Raw genomic sequence first — 15,989 nt, forward strand, 5'->3', positions numbered from 1 at the left:
TTCACAAGGATCCACCTGGCCCTGTCTCTAAGTGCTAGGATTAAAGGAGTCTACCACCATGCCTGGCTCGTGAAATAATTTCTTATGCAACTGGAGTCAGCAACTCAAGCAGCAATTTTAAAGGCCAAATATTCTGGGGCTGGAGAGATGGCTCAACGGTTAAGAGCACTGACTGCTCTTCTGAAGGTCCTGAGTTCAAATCCCAGCAACCACATGGTGGCTCACAACCATCTGTAATGAGATCAGATGTCCTCTCTGGTGTGTCTGTAAAACAGCTACAGTGTACTTACATATAATAAATAAATAAGTCTTTTTTAAAAAAAGACCAAATATTCTAATAAATACAACCCAAGGACAGACCAATGTGATACTATACAATGAGGGCTAGCAATAAGAAAACATTTGTAAATTATTTTTATTTTATGTGTATGGCTGCTTAGCCAGCATGTCTGTAGTGCACCATGTCTCCTCTAATGCCTGTTGCCAACAGAGACCAGAAGAGAGCATCAGATCCTCTGATACTGGGGTTAGACTGTTGTGAGTCATTCTGTGGGTGACAGAAACCTAACCCGGTCCTCTGGAAGAGCAACAATGTTCTTAACCACTGACTAATCTCGCCAACCCCAGGAAAACCTTCATGAGGCCTTTATTTTCCATAGTTAAATCATTGTGTTTCTTTTAAAGGCAGTAAACTTCCCTCGTACAGTTAAAACACTGCTATAACTCAGTGGTCTCGAGTTTGAGTTCAGGGACTCTGGCTAGCATACCTGTGTGCTCAGAACTGGGGCAGCTATAGAGTCTCCCCACATGCTGCAGGCAAGCCCTGCCAAGAAAACCTGGATTGTGTTTGATTTTTAACTCTTTTTTTGTTTTTGATTTTTAATCCTCGCCTGTGAGAAAACTTTGAATATTGCGATTTTCCCCCCCTAGGCCTGACAGTCTCATACAAGGACCAACAGTTGAAGAAGCTGTGCCCTAAAGCCCATTCCCATAACAAGTTACACCAGGCAGCTCCATCTGTCTTTAAAGGCTGTACACATGCCTCCATGGGGGACTTCAGCTGGTCCCTGACATTGTGCCTGCCTGGACAGAGTTGCCTGGGCTTTCCTGGCCTGGGGGCCTGGCTGTACTCCTGTGCTGGATTCAGACTTTGGAAGAAAGATGACACCTGCAAAGAGGTGGGGTAACTCTCTAAAGGGAGGGAGCTTCCCACTCCAGGAGCCCTGCTGCTGGCCGAGAGAGATGCCCCCATGCATTGCTGCACAAGCAGGCTTGGCACACAGGGAGGTGGTGCCTTCATCCTCTGTCCTCCTGTCTGGGACCCTGCCTCAGAGCGCTCTTACCCTTTTCCATTCTGCTGCTTCTTCATGTGGTTGCCATTGCTTCCACGAGGACACTAGTGATAGCCACAAACACTGAGCCAGATTCCCTCAGTCCCTACCTCTCACCGACCTGTAATGAAATGGGACTGGTTCAGACTAGACGGGTGACTCAGCTCTCTTTCAGAGGGCCCAGGTTTGATTCCTAGCACCCACCCAGCAGCTCACAATTGTCTGTTACTCAAGTCCAAGGAGATCTGAAGCCCTCCCTCTTCTGGCTTCTGTGCACACACTTGCACAGATATACATGCAGGCAAAATATCCATACACATTAAAAAATACATAGCTTTTTGTTATTTTCCAAGACAGCATATCCCTCTTAGACCTTACTGTCCTGGAGCTCACTCTGTAGATCAGGCTGGCCTCGAACTCATAGAAATCCACCTGCCTCTGCCTCCCAAGCGCTGGGATTGAGGCATTCGACACCACTGCCTGACCATAACTGATTTTTTTAAATAGGACTGGTTCATATTAAAGAATTGATAACTAGTTGAATATCCAATTACTCCCCAAACTAAAAGTTCACCGAAAAGAAGAGACTCTAAATATGGGATTATAAACATTTATTCAATAAGTGTTTTCTGCCAGACACTGTACACATCAAGTCCTTAAGAATATAAGAATGGACCCAGTATAGGGGAATGCCAGGGCCAGGAATTGGGAGTGAGTAGGTTAGGGAGCAGGGGGAGGGGGTAGAAGGTAGGAGATTTTTGGAGGGGAAACTAGGCAAGGGGATAACATTTGAAATGTAATAAAAGAAATATCTAATTTTAAAAATTACATATAAAAAAGAAGAATATAAGAATGGGGCTGGAGAGATGGTTCGCCCACCAAGAGCACTGAATGTTTCTGCAGAGGACTCTGTTTTAGTTCCTGGTACCCTAAAGGAGGCTCCCAACCAATCATAGGCACACAGGAGCTGCACATACATACTTACATACATACATACATACATACATACTTACATACATACATACATACATACATATATATATACATACATACATATATACATAAATACATATATACATACATACATACTTACATGCATATATACACACATACATACATACATACATACATACATACATACATACATATATACATACATACATACATACATACAGACATACAGACATACATACATACAGGCAAAGCTCATAAATGAACCTTATAAAAATAGAATAATATAAGGATGAATAAGAGGCCAAGTGTAACAGGAGTCTGTAATCTTAACTACTGTAAACTGAGACAGGCAGGTCACTGACATTGCAGCATGGGAAGGCAGAAATGGGGATGCAGAGACAGGAGAAAGCTAGCCAGCCCCACCCTCTGGGAGGCCACGGTCTAGTGGAAGGAGACAGTCAAAGAAACAAGTAGATGGTGGCATCGGATAGCAACTTCTCCCATAGGAGTAAGCACAGGCAAGGTGCTCAGGAGCCCAAAGAGGGCCCAGCTGCTCACATTCAAGAATGGGCCAGCGAGGCCTCCAAGAGGTTCTGCAAGACTGAGTGGCTGTGGGCCAGCCGGATGGCACAGCAGATAAAAGGGGCTTGCCAGGCAAACCTGGCAACCTGTTTGATTCCTAGAACCCACTAAGGGTGAAAGAAGAAAACCAATTCTACAAGGTTGTCATCTGACCTCCACACATGCTGTATGCCACACAACACACACACACACACACACACACACACACACACACACACACACACACACACACACAATGATTAATGGGCTTATAGGAAGACTCTAAGAGCAATTCAACTTTGTTATGTTCATGGAGGGTAGTCAAAGGAATGCACCCCTATTTCAAGAAGACAGTGGAGGGGTAAGCATGCAGAATACCCAGAAGATGGATATTCTGAGATAGCCAAGAGGCCATATCCACTTATGCCCCTGACACCTGGACACCTTGTTAGACCATACTGAACATGAGGGTATCATAGGCGCAATAAGACCTTTGCTTACACCTCCCAGAGCACGTGGTACCTACTTTGGTCCCTGTTGGTGTGTGGCTGACAGTCTCCCTGCAGTTGAACACTAGCACCTGCAGGAAAATGGGAGACGCCTAAAAGCCTTCTTTACTCTTCCTCTGAGGCCCCAGCTCTCACCGGTGAGGCCATCTCAGATTGCACAGTCTCGAGTCCCCCTTTCTGCATCTTCCCACCTGAGACACTAGATCATAGGCTTGGAGAGCTACAGATGGTGGGGCCCTGTTACCTGGGGTTCTGCTGGGCAGAACTCCCTTTTCCTCCCATGGGCAAAATGGCCATGCAGCACACGTCAGAGAGGAGACCAGTCGTGAGATGGAAGTTGGAGTGTTTGATGGTCATCCTCTCTCTTCCCCTTTCTTCTCAGGTGGAACATTCTGGCCGACCTTTCAGAACCCGTGAGGTCAGCAGTCTCCCGAGTGGGCATTTGGAATCCCATTGTCATTGTCATAAACATAAGAAAAATTTCCACTCGCCTGCCTGCCCTTCACAACCCCAAATCGTGGTTATTTGTTTCCTTTCTTCTAAGTTTCTCATTGTGAAGCAGTTTAGTTCATTCCTGGAGAATGACAGAATTAAATTACCACTGTTTTTGCAACCCTTAATGAATAATGTCTCTAGGCAATGATCATCATTGATTGTCAAAATCTAAAAAAAAAAAATAAATAATAATAATAATAATAATGCAGACACCAACTGTAAAATCTCTTGACCAAATTGAGCAAATATGAACACTGAATGGGTATGCATTATATCAAAAAAGGCCATTCTCAGCTTTTAGGTACACTCATGGTGTGATAGTTATGTTTTCTTCAGTGTTTATATTTTAGGCCTACAAGTTGAAATTCTTAAAGATGAAGTGATAGATGTCTCTGTGGTTGGATCCAAGTAGTCTCCTTCAAAGCAGACATAGCATGGTAGTACACGACCATAATCCCAGAATTCCAGAGGCTGAGGCAGGGGGATCAAAAGTTTAAGGATAGCCTCAGCTATGTAATGAGTCCCAGGCCTGCTGGGACCATGTCTCTAAACACAAGGTAAAAAGTTCCTGAAGAACAACACTCAAGGGTGAATCCCAGGCTATACACATACATAAAGAGACCCTGGGGAAACAGAGAGGAACACAGGCAGAACATAGGAATGCTAATATATACTTATATTATGGATAATATATTAATAAATATATATAATAAAATATATAATACTTATATTATGGATACTGATTACTGAGATTTTCCTGCCAGACTCTATACTAAATATTTACATACACTACCTCAATTTGTCTCCTTGGGAACTGGCAACCTCGATGCTACTACCATCACCATTTGCATTCGAAAGAACCAAGTCACAGAGAGGCTGAGAAACCATTCCAAAGCTACCCAGCAAATACATCACAGAGCCAGGATGTCAGGGATATGGCTGAAACCCAAGCTGACACTTTCTCCCACGGCTCCATCTTGCTTACTGGCTCCAGCAAGATGGCGGCTCCACTAGCAGCAGCTGAAGCTCTGCTTGGTGGTAACTGATGTCTGCCACCTTTGACTCAGCACTCCCACCCTTGGCAAACTCAGTAGCAGCCATGTACGAGAAAGCCCAAAGCACGGTTCCGGGCAACAGTAAAGACTAGGAAACGATCCAATGCCTCCCAACAGGAACATGGATAAATAAACCACAGCGTGTTCATACAATGGAGTGGTGCCACACAGGGAGAATGAACAGTGCCTGTCTTTGTGTATCGACCAGGAACCTTTCACAAACATATGGTCGAATTAAAAAGGCAAGCACATGTCTTTTAGAACAACCAGATACCAGTTATAGAAAGCTACGAAATCCAGACCTTGATTTATTGCCCAGGAGTACATACACATGTTACACACATGTCATAACAGGTACAGGAATGTTAAACACCAAATCTGCCATGATGATCACTCCAGGAGAGAAACAGACAGGAACCAAAGGAAGATGCAGATGGGGCCTCAGCTGTAAAATCTCTACCTTGAAAAGCAAAGAGGTAGTGGGTCAGGCTGCTTACACCGCAATCCCAGTGCTCGTGAGGCAGAGGCAGAAGGCACAGAAGAGTTTGAGGTCAGTCTGTGCTACATGGGGAATCCCTCTCCTGCACCTTAAAGTGTGTACTGAAATCTAGAAAACAACTGGAATCTAATTCCCTGTTGATGGGAGCCTCTACTGGTGCTTCCCAGGAAGACAGCTTTGCATAACTTACCAAACTTAAAAATGCACACACCACATGACACAGCTACTAGAACATGTTGCTTTTAAATATATGGATGTGTCTACAAAATTAAGTATACAAGACTGTATACTGAAGTATTGCTTTTAAAAACAAAGGTTTAGAAACAACCTAGACACTGCTGTGTTAGTTAACTTTCCTGTTACTGGGCTAACAACGTATCTGACAAGAAAGCCTGGAGAGACGGCTCAGAGAGTAAGAGAATTTATTGTTCTTCCAGGGGACCCAAGTTCGGTTCCCAGCACCCACACTGGGAAGTTCACAACTGCCTGGAACTCTAACTGGAATCCTAAGGTATCCTCACACACAGTGGCACACACCACACACACACACATACACACAGAGAGACAAATACACACACCACTGTGTGGGTACGCACACGCATAAATAAAAAAATAAAAACTAAATATATATATATATATATATATATATATATATATATACACATATCTTCATATGTATATATATGTGTGTGTGTGTGTATGTGTGTATATGTATGTATATGTGTATGTGTATATATATACATATATATATATTTATGTGTGTGTATGTGTGTGTGTATACACATATATATTTGGGCTTGCAGATTCAGGGTATAGAGTCCACCATGGTAGGAAGAGCATGGCCATTAGAAGCATGAGCAGATGGTCACATTGTGTCCACAGTCAGGAAGCAGTGAGATAAACGCTGGTGCTCGGCTGACTTACTCCCATCTTCCATCTGATGCCTTCCTCCCTTCTTTGTATCCAGTCCAGGGCCCCCCAGTCCGTGGGATGCCCTCATGCACAAACATGCTCACAGTGTGTTTCCTACGTGATTCCAAATTCAATCAAGTTGACCGTGAAGATGCACGAACACAGCCCCTCTCAGCTCTATAAAGAACATGCATTGAGATGGGGCATCACGACGCATATCTGAAATCTGAGAGTCTGAAGGAGGAGTATCTCAAGCTCCAGGGTAGCCTGAGCTAAGAGAGGGACCCCAGGGGTGGGAGGGACTGCCACCCCCGGGGGAGTTATATGGTGCCAAGCTTGGAGCACTAGTTGCTATTCTGTAACTAGGAAAGTGGCAGTGTGCAGGAGAAAACCGGCGTTCACACTTGGATTAGGCATAAAATACAGGGTTCTGTCAGCCTGGGAGAGGTGAAAGAGAGAGAAAGAGACTTTGTACTGCAAGCCTTCTATATTTGGGGGCCGGGTGGGGTTCAGGTGAATATATAGCTCTTCAAAAACTGATAAAAATATAAAACTCTGAAGCAAGACAATGTTCCTTAATTTCCCAGGCTGATACAATTGAAAATTAAACAAGGGCCTTTGTCATCTGTCCCACTGTAGTGGTCCCCAGCTTGCCAATGCTATGTATAAAGACTGTGGTGTACGGTTGGCTGGCACATACCTTTAATACCGGTGCTCAACAGGCAGATCTCAGCCAAGGCCAACCTGGTCTACAAGAGAGTTCCAGGCCAGCAAGGACTATTCAGTGGGACCTTGTCCTAAAACAAAAAGACAGAGCCAGGCATAAGGACCACCACCACCACCACCACCACCCCCCCCCCCGCCATTCTTTCTGTACTAGGTACCTCTGTGGGCTAACTCACATCATGCATGACCATGTATGTCTCTGGACTTGAGTTTCCATGTCCATACAATGGCATTCTTTCTGTTCAGACAGATCACTGGTCTTTCATTCCTCCAAGCAAAACACCAGAGCCAAAAGGTACCTGGAACAGGGTACACCAGGATCCTCAATTATCCACTGCCAAAGGACCCCAAATGCAGACTACTTCTACCTGTGCCACCACAGCAGTCTGCCAGTAATTATATCCAATCACAAACTCAGAGCCCAGCAAGGCTTGAATTAGTCTGCAAAGCGGCCTAAGGAAGGATGGGTTGCTCAGCGGGTAAAGCCCTTGCATATGACTTCTTCAGAGTCCTGATAAGAAGAGGTCCCTAGGGGAGGGCTGCTGGCTATTGGGGCCCCTTACAAGACCCTGTCCACAAACCCACTTCCTGCTCTCTCACTGTCCACAAATCCTCCCCTGGGAGCACTTTCCAGGACAAGGTGCAGCATCTTCAAGCCGTTCTAGAACCTATGACCATCCTTGATCAAACACTGTAGATCAGGCTGGGCTTCCAAAAGGTATCCAGAGTCTAGTGGCCCTGGCCTGATCTGCAAATGTCCTGAGAACACTATTGGGTCTCTGATCCCACAGCTTGGCAGACTTTCACAAAATGGAATTCCCCTCACTTAAAGCAATGACTTGGGAAGCCATGAAGTGGGAGGGCACGCTGGCGTGAAGAGACTTGGAGTCTAAAAGCCGATTTAACACACTTCTACTAAAATGCTCAGAGTCTGAACAAATATTTGCAACAGGTAAACTGAGGGAGTAAAGGGGCGGAGAGAATTCAAGGTTGGCGGGAAGAGAGATGGATGGGGGTCACTGTGTGTTAGAGAGATGTTGTGTGGATGCTTAAGTTGTAGGTGTGAAGCTGGAGGTCCAGTAGGGACATAAGTCCCCTTTGAAGCGCTCCTCTTTCCAATGTGCTGCTGAAGCAGCTTGCGTAGAAGAGGGCTTCAGCCTCCTGGTTCTTTTCTTCTGGCGCGGGAACTCAGGCCGGATAAGAAGAGGATCTGAAGGACTAGCAGCTAGCAGCCAGCCGGGTGGCTGAGCGTCAGAGCTGAGCGGTACTGGGGAAACACTAGCCTGCCTCGCGTGGCGGTCCGCGGTGTTTCTGCGGCAGCTGCAGGAAGCTCGGCCCGGGAGAAAAGCATCTTCACCGGGGATCCGCGACTTGCTCACGTAGGCGGCGGTCGAGACTTCGGAGCGTTAGACCAGCTTGCTGAGAGGCTTCTGCTCTGTCCCTGGCTCCCCGGCAAGGCATGGGCAGGCATTTCTCTAGAGGCACAAGGAGCTGGAGGCGCTGAGGAATCCTGAAAACCCCGGCCAGAGAAACACGGAGTTCCTCCGCCTGGCTCAGGACCGAGGCCTCTGCCACTAAGTGGATGGTGCTTAACCTTGCCAGAATGAAACGGGTGAAAGTTGTGGGGGCCGCACAACGGGGCCGCACAGGCCTAGAGGAACAGAATCCTACTATAGTCGAGACCTGGGTCCCTACCCAGCCTGCCTAAGGGGACTGGGTAGGAGTGAGAAGTGAATCAAAGTCCACCCGGCCACTTCCTAGAGTGCCTGCTCTATCCACCTACTGCTGTACCACCGAACAGGCAAGCACATTCGTCCCAGTCTTCTTAGCTCTGGCTGCTCACCCAGGGTCTGGAAGGTGATCCCTCGGGGCGCCCTGCAGTTGTGTTTCCCAGCCTTGTGCGCACAAGAGGCACTCTTTCTCCACCTGGGATTAGGGTGCTGATCCTGCAAAGGACAGCAAGAAGTCAGTTCCCAGGAATGTGTGACTCCTATTTCCACTCAGAAAAAAAAAAAAAAAAAGCCTAAAAGAGATTCTGATCTACAATCCCAACACACACACACACACACACACACACACACACACACACCTCGGGCTCCTTAAAGACTGAAAAGGGAGCCGACAGAGGAATTCAGGGAAGCGATGACACATGCAACAATTCTGTCACACCTGGCTGCTGAGGAGGAGCTGAGCGGCCGGAAATGGAGCCGTGGAGGGGGTGGGGGATGAGACCCAGGGTCAGCTTGGGTGGTCAAAGAAAGAAAAAAAAAAGGAAGAAAAAAAGAAAAAAATGAAGAAGAGGGAGACCGACCTCCACCCTCTTTGGTCCCGACCAAAGCCAGATATTTTTCCCCTGCCCAGAACCAAGCAGACTCAGATCCAGACCCATAACCTGGGCATGCCTGATGGTGAGGAAGAAGACAAACACCTGCAGGCATGCTCAGAAAACAGACAAGTATTGAAGAAGTGCTGTTTGTCTCTTGAGTGTGCTCAGGGCGGTGAGGGATAGCTTAGAAAAACATGGAGGCTACTTGGGGATACTGTCAATAAGGGCTAGATGTGGGTATTTCTCAGAGAAATTTAGAGAAGCCTACCTCCCTTGTATCCTGGTGGTTAGGCCGGGTTTGCCTGGCTGACCTCTCTGTAGTCATCTTTGAGATGTTGGACTACACACACACACACACACACACACACACACACACACACACACACACAGAGTCCTCCTTTCCCTTCATCTCAAAGTGGGAAGCACAAGCACACACTGTAGATAAATGGTCTTCGGACCGCTGGAGCCACTGGCCAGTGTGGGCTCGTGGCATTCTGGAGAACTCTTAAAGTCCAAGCAACCTGAAAGAAAGAGGTAGAAACAGGCACTGGGATAGCCACCTAGATGTGTGACTGGCACACATCATTCATTCAGACCATTATCCTTCACAACGTGTCTGATCACTCTTCCTCAGCCTCTCTCACACTTCCAAGACTGCAAACCTGTGTTAAGGCTGAGTGACAGGGCACACCTGATGTTGTGCTGGCACGGAAGGAATTCCTCTAAGTCCGTTTTCTATTTTCGGAGATGTAACTGGATCCCCACCAGACTTCGGCTATTATCTTAAAAACAAGGGGAAAGACTACTGTCCATTCGTGACTGGGACGCGAGAAAGCGCCTCCCCAGCCTGTGGTTTTCCTTCCTTACCTATGCTGGAAGGAGAAGATGCAGGTAACGGCTGTAAGGGTAGGAAGGACAAAGGAAGACAGGAAAAAAAAAAAAAAAAGAGGTTGTATCCACGAACCATGTTCATGGATACAACCATGTACTCTGGTGCTTGATTCATACACCTCACTAAGCAAAAATAAGCAAATACAAGTCTCACACATTGTACATATATAAGCATACCTGGGTTTCTGAACAGCACACTTGCGCAGTATCACGTGTGTCTTTAAGAACAGATTTTTGCCCCGTGCCTTCCACGCGTGACACTTGTGCACGCAACAGTCCCCAAAGCCCCTCAGCAACATCCTCGTCTGTGTCCAAGCCAGAGTACAAGGGATACCACTTGATCTTTAAAACACACACCCAAATTGTGGGATTGCAAGGCGAGTTCCAAGGAGAAAGCTGGTCCCTACATCCACCTCAGCACAGAGAAGCGAAACGTCCGATGCCAGTGAGCGGTACTCCTGGGTGTCTCTTCCCAGCGATCCTCTCCCCAGCCTCAATTGGGCTCAGAGAGCTCGAGGGACAGAGCAGGCCGAAGCTTCTGCCTTCCGTGACACGAGCTCTGAGCTGGTTTACCTCCAGCTGCCGCAAAGTTCGGCCACTCCACCCCGGTCCGGCCCCCTTGCCATCTCGCCCCTCCCTAAGCCTCAAAGCTAGAAGTCTAGCCCCAGCACAGCCCGAAGCACAGAGCAAAGGGTTTTGTTTTCTTTCACCTGAAAGCTGCCCAGAGGCTTGGATCACCTCTCCTCGCTGGGGTCAGCATTCCCGGGGCACTGGCAGGGCGCAGCGAGCCCCAACCAGGGCTTTTCGGCGAAGCAAACACCCGCAGATTTTCAAGACTCGTAAGAGCGTGAGGCAGGCTGTTGGCTGGGCCCGGGAGGCTCCGGAGGCTCGGGAAGGCCGGTCCAAGTTCTGCCGGCCGTTTAAAAAAAAAAGGAGACTTAGAGATGAACTCGCCCGTGCGCTGCTGGCTGCCCCGCTATAGGGGCGAAGGCCCCTGACGCAAGCGGAACTCTGCGGAGCCCATACGAATCAGAACGGAGCGAGGCTCCTGGCGCACTAGGGACTCCAGGAGGCGGCTGCGCCAGAGACGCGGGTCGCGCCTCGGGGAAACCGGGCGGTGGGGGGAGGGGAGAGCTCAGCCAAGAAAACCCACCGAGGCGGGGACTGGCCTGGGCGGGGAGGGGCGGCGGGGCCGGAGCCCCTCGCTGTTGGGCAGACTCCCGATGGCCAGAGGCTGACTTCCACTCCCGCAGACCGCTCCCCGGGGGGAAAAGAGAAGAGAGTGAGAGCCGCGCGAGGCCTCCGGTCCCCGCAGCCTGCAGAAGTTAGAGGCTCTGCGCCGAGCGCACACTCCTGCGCCCGCCTGCAAGGCGAGCCTGCACCAGGAGAGCACAGCCTCCGGGCTGCCCGGCCGCGGAGAGCCGGCTTTTGTCATGATGGCCAGCTACCCCGAGCCCGAAGACACGGCGGGGACCCTGCTGGCTCCGGAGAGCGGACGCGCAGTCAAAGAGGCCGAGGCGTCGCCGCCGAGTCCCGGCAAGGGAGGCGGGACAACACCGGAGAAACCAGACCCCGCGCAGAAGCCCCCGTACTCGTACGTGGCGCTCATCGCCATGGCGATCCGCGAGAGCGCCGAGAAGAGGCTCACTCTGTCCGGCATCTACCAGTACATCATAGCCAAGTTCCCGTTCTACGAGAAGAACAAGAAGGGCTGGCAGAATAGCATCCGCCACAACCTCAGCCTCAACGAGTGCTTCATCAAGGTGCCGCGCGAGGGCGGCGGCGAGCGCAAGGGCAACTACTGGACGCTCGACCCGGCCTGCGAGGACATGTTCGAGAAGGGCAACTACCGGCGCCGCCGCCGCATGAAGCGGCCCTTCCGGCCGCCGCCCGCTCACTTCCAGCCCGGCAAGGGGCTCTTCGGGAGCGGAGGAGCGGCGGGTGGCTGCGGCGTGCCCGGAGCTGGGGCCGATGGCTATGGCTACCTGGCGCCACCCAAGTACCTGCAATCGGGGTTCCTCAACAACTCCTGGCCCCTGCCGCAGCCTCCCTCGCCCATGCCCTACGCCTCCTGCCAGATGGCGGCGGCTGCGGCGGCCGCTGCTGCAGCCGCTGCAGCCGCCGGCCCGGGCAGCCCCGGTGCAGCCGCGGTGGTCAAGGGGCTGGCGGGCCCCGCCGCCTCCTACGGGCCGTACTCGCGCGTGCAGAGCATGGCGCTGCCTCCGGGCGTCGTGAACTCCTACAACGGCCTGGGGGGCCCTCCTGCCGCACCACCGCCGCCGCCACCGCCGCCGCACCCTCACCCGCACCCTCACGCACATCATCTGCACGCGGCCGCTGCGCCCCCGCCAGCCCCGCCACACCACGGGGCTGCCGCGCCTCCCCCGGGTCAGCTCAGTCCCGCCAGCCCGGCCACCGCCGCGCCCCCGGCACCCGCGCCCACGAGCGCGCCCGGCCTGCAGTTCGCCTGCGCCCGGCAACCCGAGCTCGCCATGATGCATTGCTCATACTGGGACCACGACAGCAAGACGGGCGCGCTGCACTCGCGTCTGGATCTCTGAGTGCCAACGCGCGCGGGAGCGGTCCCCCACCCCTATCCCGGGAGTGGAGGAGCCGAGCTCGGGTCGCAGCCGCAGCAGCCAGCCTGACAGCGCGCACTCCGGGACAGCTTCTGGATGCAGAGCCCTCGAGCGGTCTGCCCTTCCTCGGTCCGCCCCGCTCCTGCGACTCCGCTTTGTCGCCTCCGCTGCTCCTCCGGTGCTCTTCCCCGCCGCGGCCTCTGCTTTCCCGTGCTGCTGGCCGGAGGCCGCCCACTCCGTGCTTTCCGCGGGCCTCCTCTCCTCACCGCAGGGAGTGAGTCCCCGGCCGAGGTGCGGTCGAAGTGTCTGAGACGCAGCTTACCTCTTGGCCCTCTCTTCCAGGTCGGTGGACTCAAGCTCGATTTTATTTTTAATTCCCCACCCCGACTGTCTGCGACTAGAAGCGCTAGGCTGCTGGGGGAAGAGGGACCCACACTACCGGAGAATGGAAAGAACGTGTCTGGTCGCTCTGCGATCCCTCCTGGAACTGATCAGAAGCCGCTTGCAGAGGGGCCCACTGGGCGGGGCGGGGGTTGAGCCCCAGGCTGGAGCAGGGACAGCCTCGTTCCGCGGCCTGCAACCGAGTTCTCATCCCCCGCTCCTTGTGAGGCCGTGGTGCCTCCGCTCCGCAGAGCACCGCATAGGGCACCTCCAGGCCAGGTCTTTATGAAAAAGATTGGTGAGGCTTTTGAAAATATTAAAAAATACTTTTTAAAGAAAAAAAGAAAGAGGGAGAGAATAAAACATTCATGGGGGGGTGGGGAGGAGAAATGTAATGGCCTTGGAGTTTGCTAAAACCAAACAACAAAATCAAAAGTTTTGGTTTTCTTCATCGACCCTGCTGGGAAATTTGTGTAAGAATTCCCGTGGTGACTTCATTAGGCTGTGTTCAGAGGGAGGAGAAAATAACTAGCTAAAATAAGGTTTCCACTACAAATTAGGAATTTCTTTTCTATTTAAAAGTTGAACTCAAAACAAATTTCCCCGGATCTTCCGATTCTGCCCCGGATGCCAGAAGAGATCTCTGCCTGGCTGGTACACACCGCCCAGATGACACTCCTATCCCTGATTTTTGTTTTTCCAATGTCTTGTTTCTTCCACCTTCGGAAGGAGAAATGTGAAACTCGTCATGGCCGGCCCACACGGGCTTGTGGCCCCAGCCGGCTGGCCCGAAATCCCGTGACCTGGTGGTTGAGTAATGTCTTTCGGGGACCAAATTTTCTAGAGGGAACTAGAGCACTTTTGTTGTGTTTGTACGTGTGTGAGGGCGTCCCTTGTCAATTCCCAAATAAATTTTTTTGTTTTTTGTTTTTCTTTTAACACGGACTTGCATTGTTTCTTTTACACCGTAGTTCAGCAGCTAGCTAGCTAAGAGAGCGAGCCTTTCAAGAAAAATTGTGTTCTTTTAAAAAGTGACACAAACAAGAGTTGAGGACAACCCGGGTGGCAGGCGCTTTGGGCTGTCGCTGCTGCTTTGTTTTTCAGGAGATTGTTTGTTTTTCTGTGTCATCGTTTGTCTGTTGCGGCTGTTTCACACCGGCAAAGATACCCGGCCCTCGCTAGAGGCTACTGTAGGCAAGGTTTGTTCTCGTTTTGCGTTCGTGTAAGTTTATATTTTGCCTCTTACATAATTGTACTAGGTGCGTACGCTGTGTTTCCACTGCTATCCTCATACGTCTAAGAATTTTTTTGTCAAAAATATATGTAACATTTTTTAATATAAAATCCAGATTTCAGAAACACCTTGGAAGCTGCAAGCTTTTCTACAGTGTAATCGGTGATTTGTCGTACCGTTGTTTTTAGCAATTGGCATTCATTTATCTTGAAATAAGTGTAGGAAACTTGGTGTTTCAGGTGGGACTTAGTGTACAATATGCTACGGAGGTGGGCTTTTGCTTTCTCTTTACTGAGCTCCATCAAATAACGAATTAAGACCCATGCTCTCAAGAAGATACAAAAGGTGTTTGACCTGGTTGCAGATGAAATCTCTCTGGTTGACTAGAGGTGGCTGGCCTTCAGTTTTCCAATGGGGTGACAGATATTGGATCCGGCAGTGAGTGGCTGAGGGTTCGTGCAACAGGAGTTTAGATCCCATGCATAACCATGAATCTGTCACCTGCCTCTCTCTCTACCTGGATAAGAGACAGGTCCAGAGGAACGAGCTGGGAGAAGCTAAGAGCTTAAGGGTGTGAACCTATGGGTCCTCATTTCAGCTAACCGAAGGTCTAACCTTAGGAATGTCAGGGTGATATCTAGATTATAATGTTGCTGGGATCAAGGGAAGCCTGTTCGGCTCAGAATGCACTCTCCTTCCCCCCCCCCCCCCCCCGCAAAGATCTCAGAAGGAGGCTACAGTGTAGAGGAGGTGCTGTGGATTCCGGAAGGTAGAAACTTCAGCCCACCCACTGGGGGTCGGCTGAAAGGAGAATCTCGGTTGTGGTGGAAAGGGAGAATCCCTCAGGCAAGAAGGTGTTTCTGTAGCCTGGTGTTAAGTCTCAAATGTACGGATCAGATCACTGTAGTCTGTGCCTGGCGTGAGTGTTTCTAGTGTCTGTTATTTAATGGAGACAGGGTATAAGCTGTGTATCTGTCATTCACCTGCAGGGAGGATGGATGACATATATTTAGGATATTGTACTAGCTATATGACTAATATTAGGGGGTGCTTGCCAGAACCCAGTACTTGTTGCATTCATACCTCGTGCTGATCTAAACAGCTGTGCCCTGGGTGTGTGTTTCTGGCTTGCTGAAGGATAACAAAGTATGTGCACCCCTCACTTCATCTGACAGAGGCTCCCTGTTCCGGGGGACTAGCTGTCAGCACCCCCAACAAACTGCTATCCAGAGTAGAAAGCAGGAGGACAGCCTCAGAGGTAGGGCTTTTGGTGGGTAGGTCATGGCCCAGCTCCAGTAAGATGGAGACGCTGAACAAGGCCTGCATTGGAGGATTGCCTCACTGTACCCAAGAACTACCAGCAAGAGGCATCCACAGCTGGGAAGGCTTTGCCAAGTAAGGAAACTTAGATGGAGGGGGCTTTCCCAACTCTACACAGTGGTTGGAGGAGGTAAGAGAAGGGAGCCACTTCCCCACGGATGCCTCCAGAAAGACATCTGTCTCTAATTCCAGCCCTAAGGGGTTCTGCAAAGCGCC

At 50.3% G+C, this 15,989-nt stretch overlaps 1 protein-coding gene and 1 long non-coding RNA gene across 2 annotated transcripts; one reads left to right on the plus strand and one right to left on the minus strand.

Annotated features, from left to right (window-relative positions):
* Window positions 1-5,186: 5,186 nt before the first annotated feature.
* Foxl2os (forkhead box L2, opposite strand) lies at window positions 5,187-11,342 on the minus strand. The gene is made up of 8 exons (NR_003248.3): window positions 10,437-11,342; window positions 10,236-10,266; window positions 10,060-10,150; window positions 9,637-9,889; window positions 8,326-8,988; window positions 7,219-7,341; window positions 7,017-7,113; window positions 5,187-6,754 (listed from the first exon to the last, which is right to left on the minus strand). It is a non-coding gene; the product is annotated as a forkhead box L2, opposite strand (long non-coding RNA).
* A 296-nt stretch (window positions 11,343-11,638) lies between these two features.
* On the plus strand, window positions 11,639-14,158 carry Foxl2 (forkhead box L2). Its single transcript, NM_012020.2, has one exon. The coding sequence runs from the start codon at window positions 11,693-11,695 to the stop codon at window positions 12,818-12,820; it is 1,128 nt and encodes a 375-aa protein (NP_036150.1). The 5' UTR covers window positions 11,639-11,692; the 3' UTR covers window positions 12,821-14,158.
* Window positions 14,159-15,989: the final 1,831 nt, after the last annotated feature.

The sequence above is a fragment of the Mus musculus genome, chromosome 9 (genome assembly GCF_000001635.26).
Source record: "Mus musculus strain C57BL/6J chromosome 9, GRCm38.p6 C57BL/6J".
Taxonomy (NCBI): domain Eukaryota; kingdom Metazoa; phylum Chordata; class Mammalia; order Rodentia; family Muridae; genus Mus; species Mus musculus.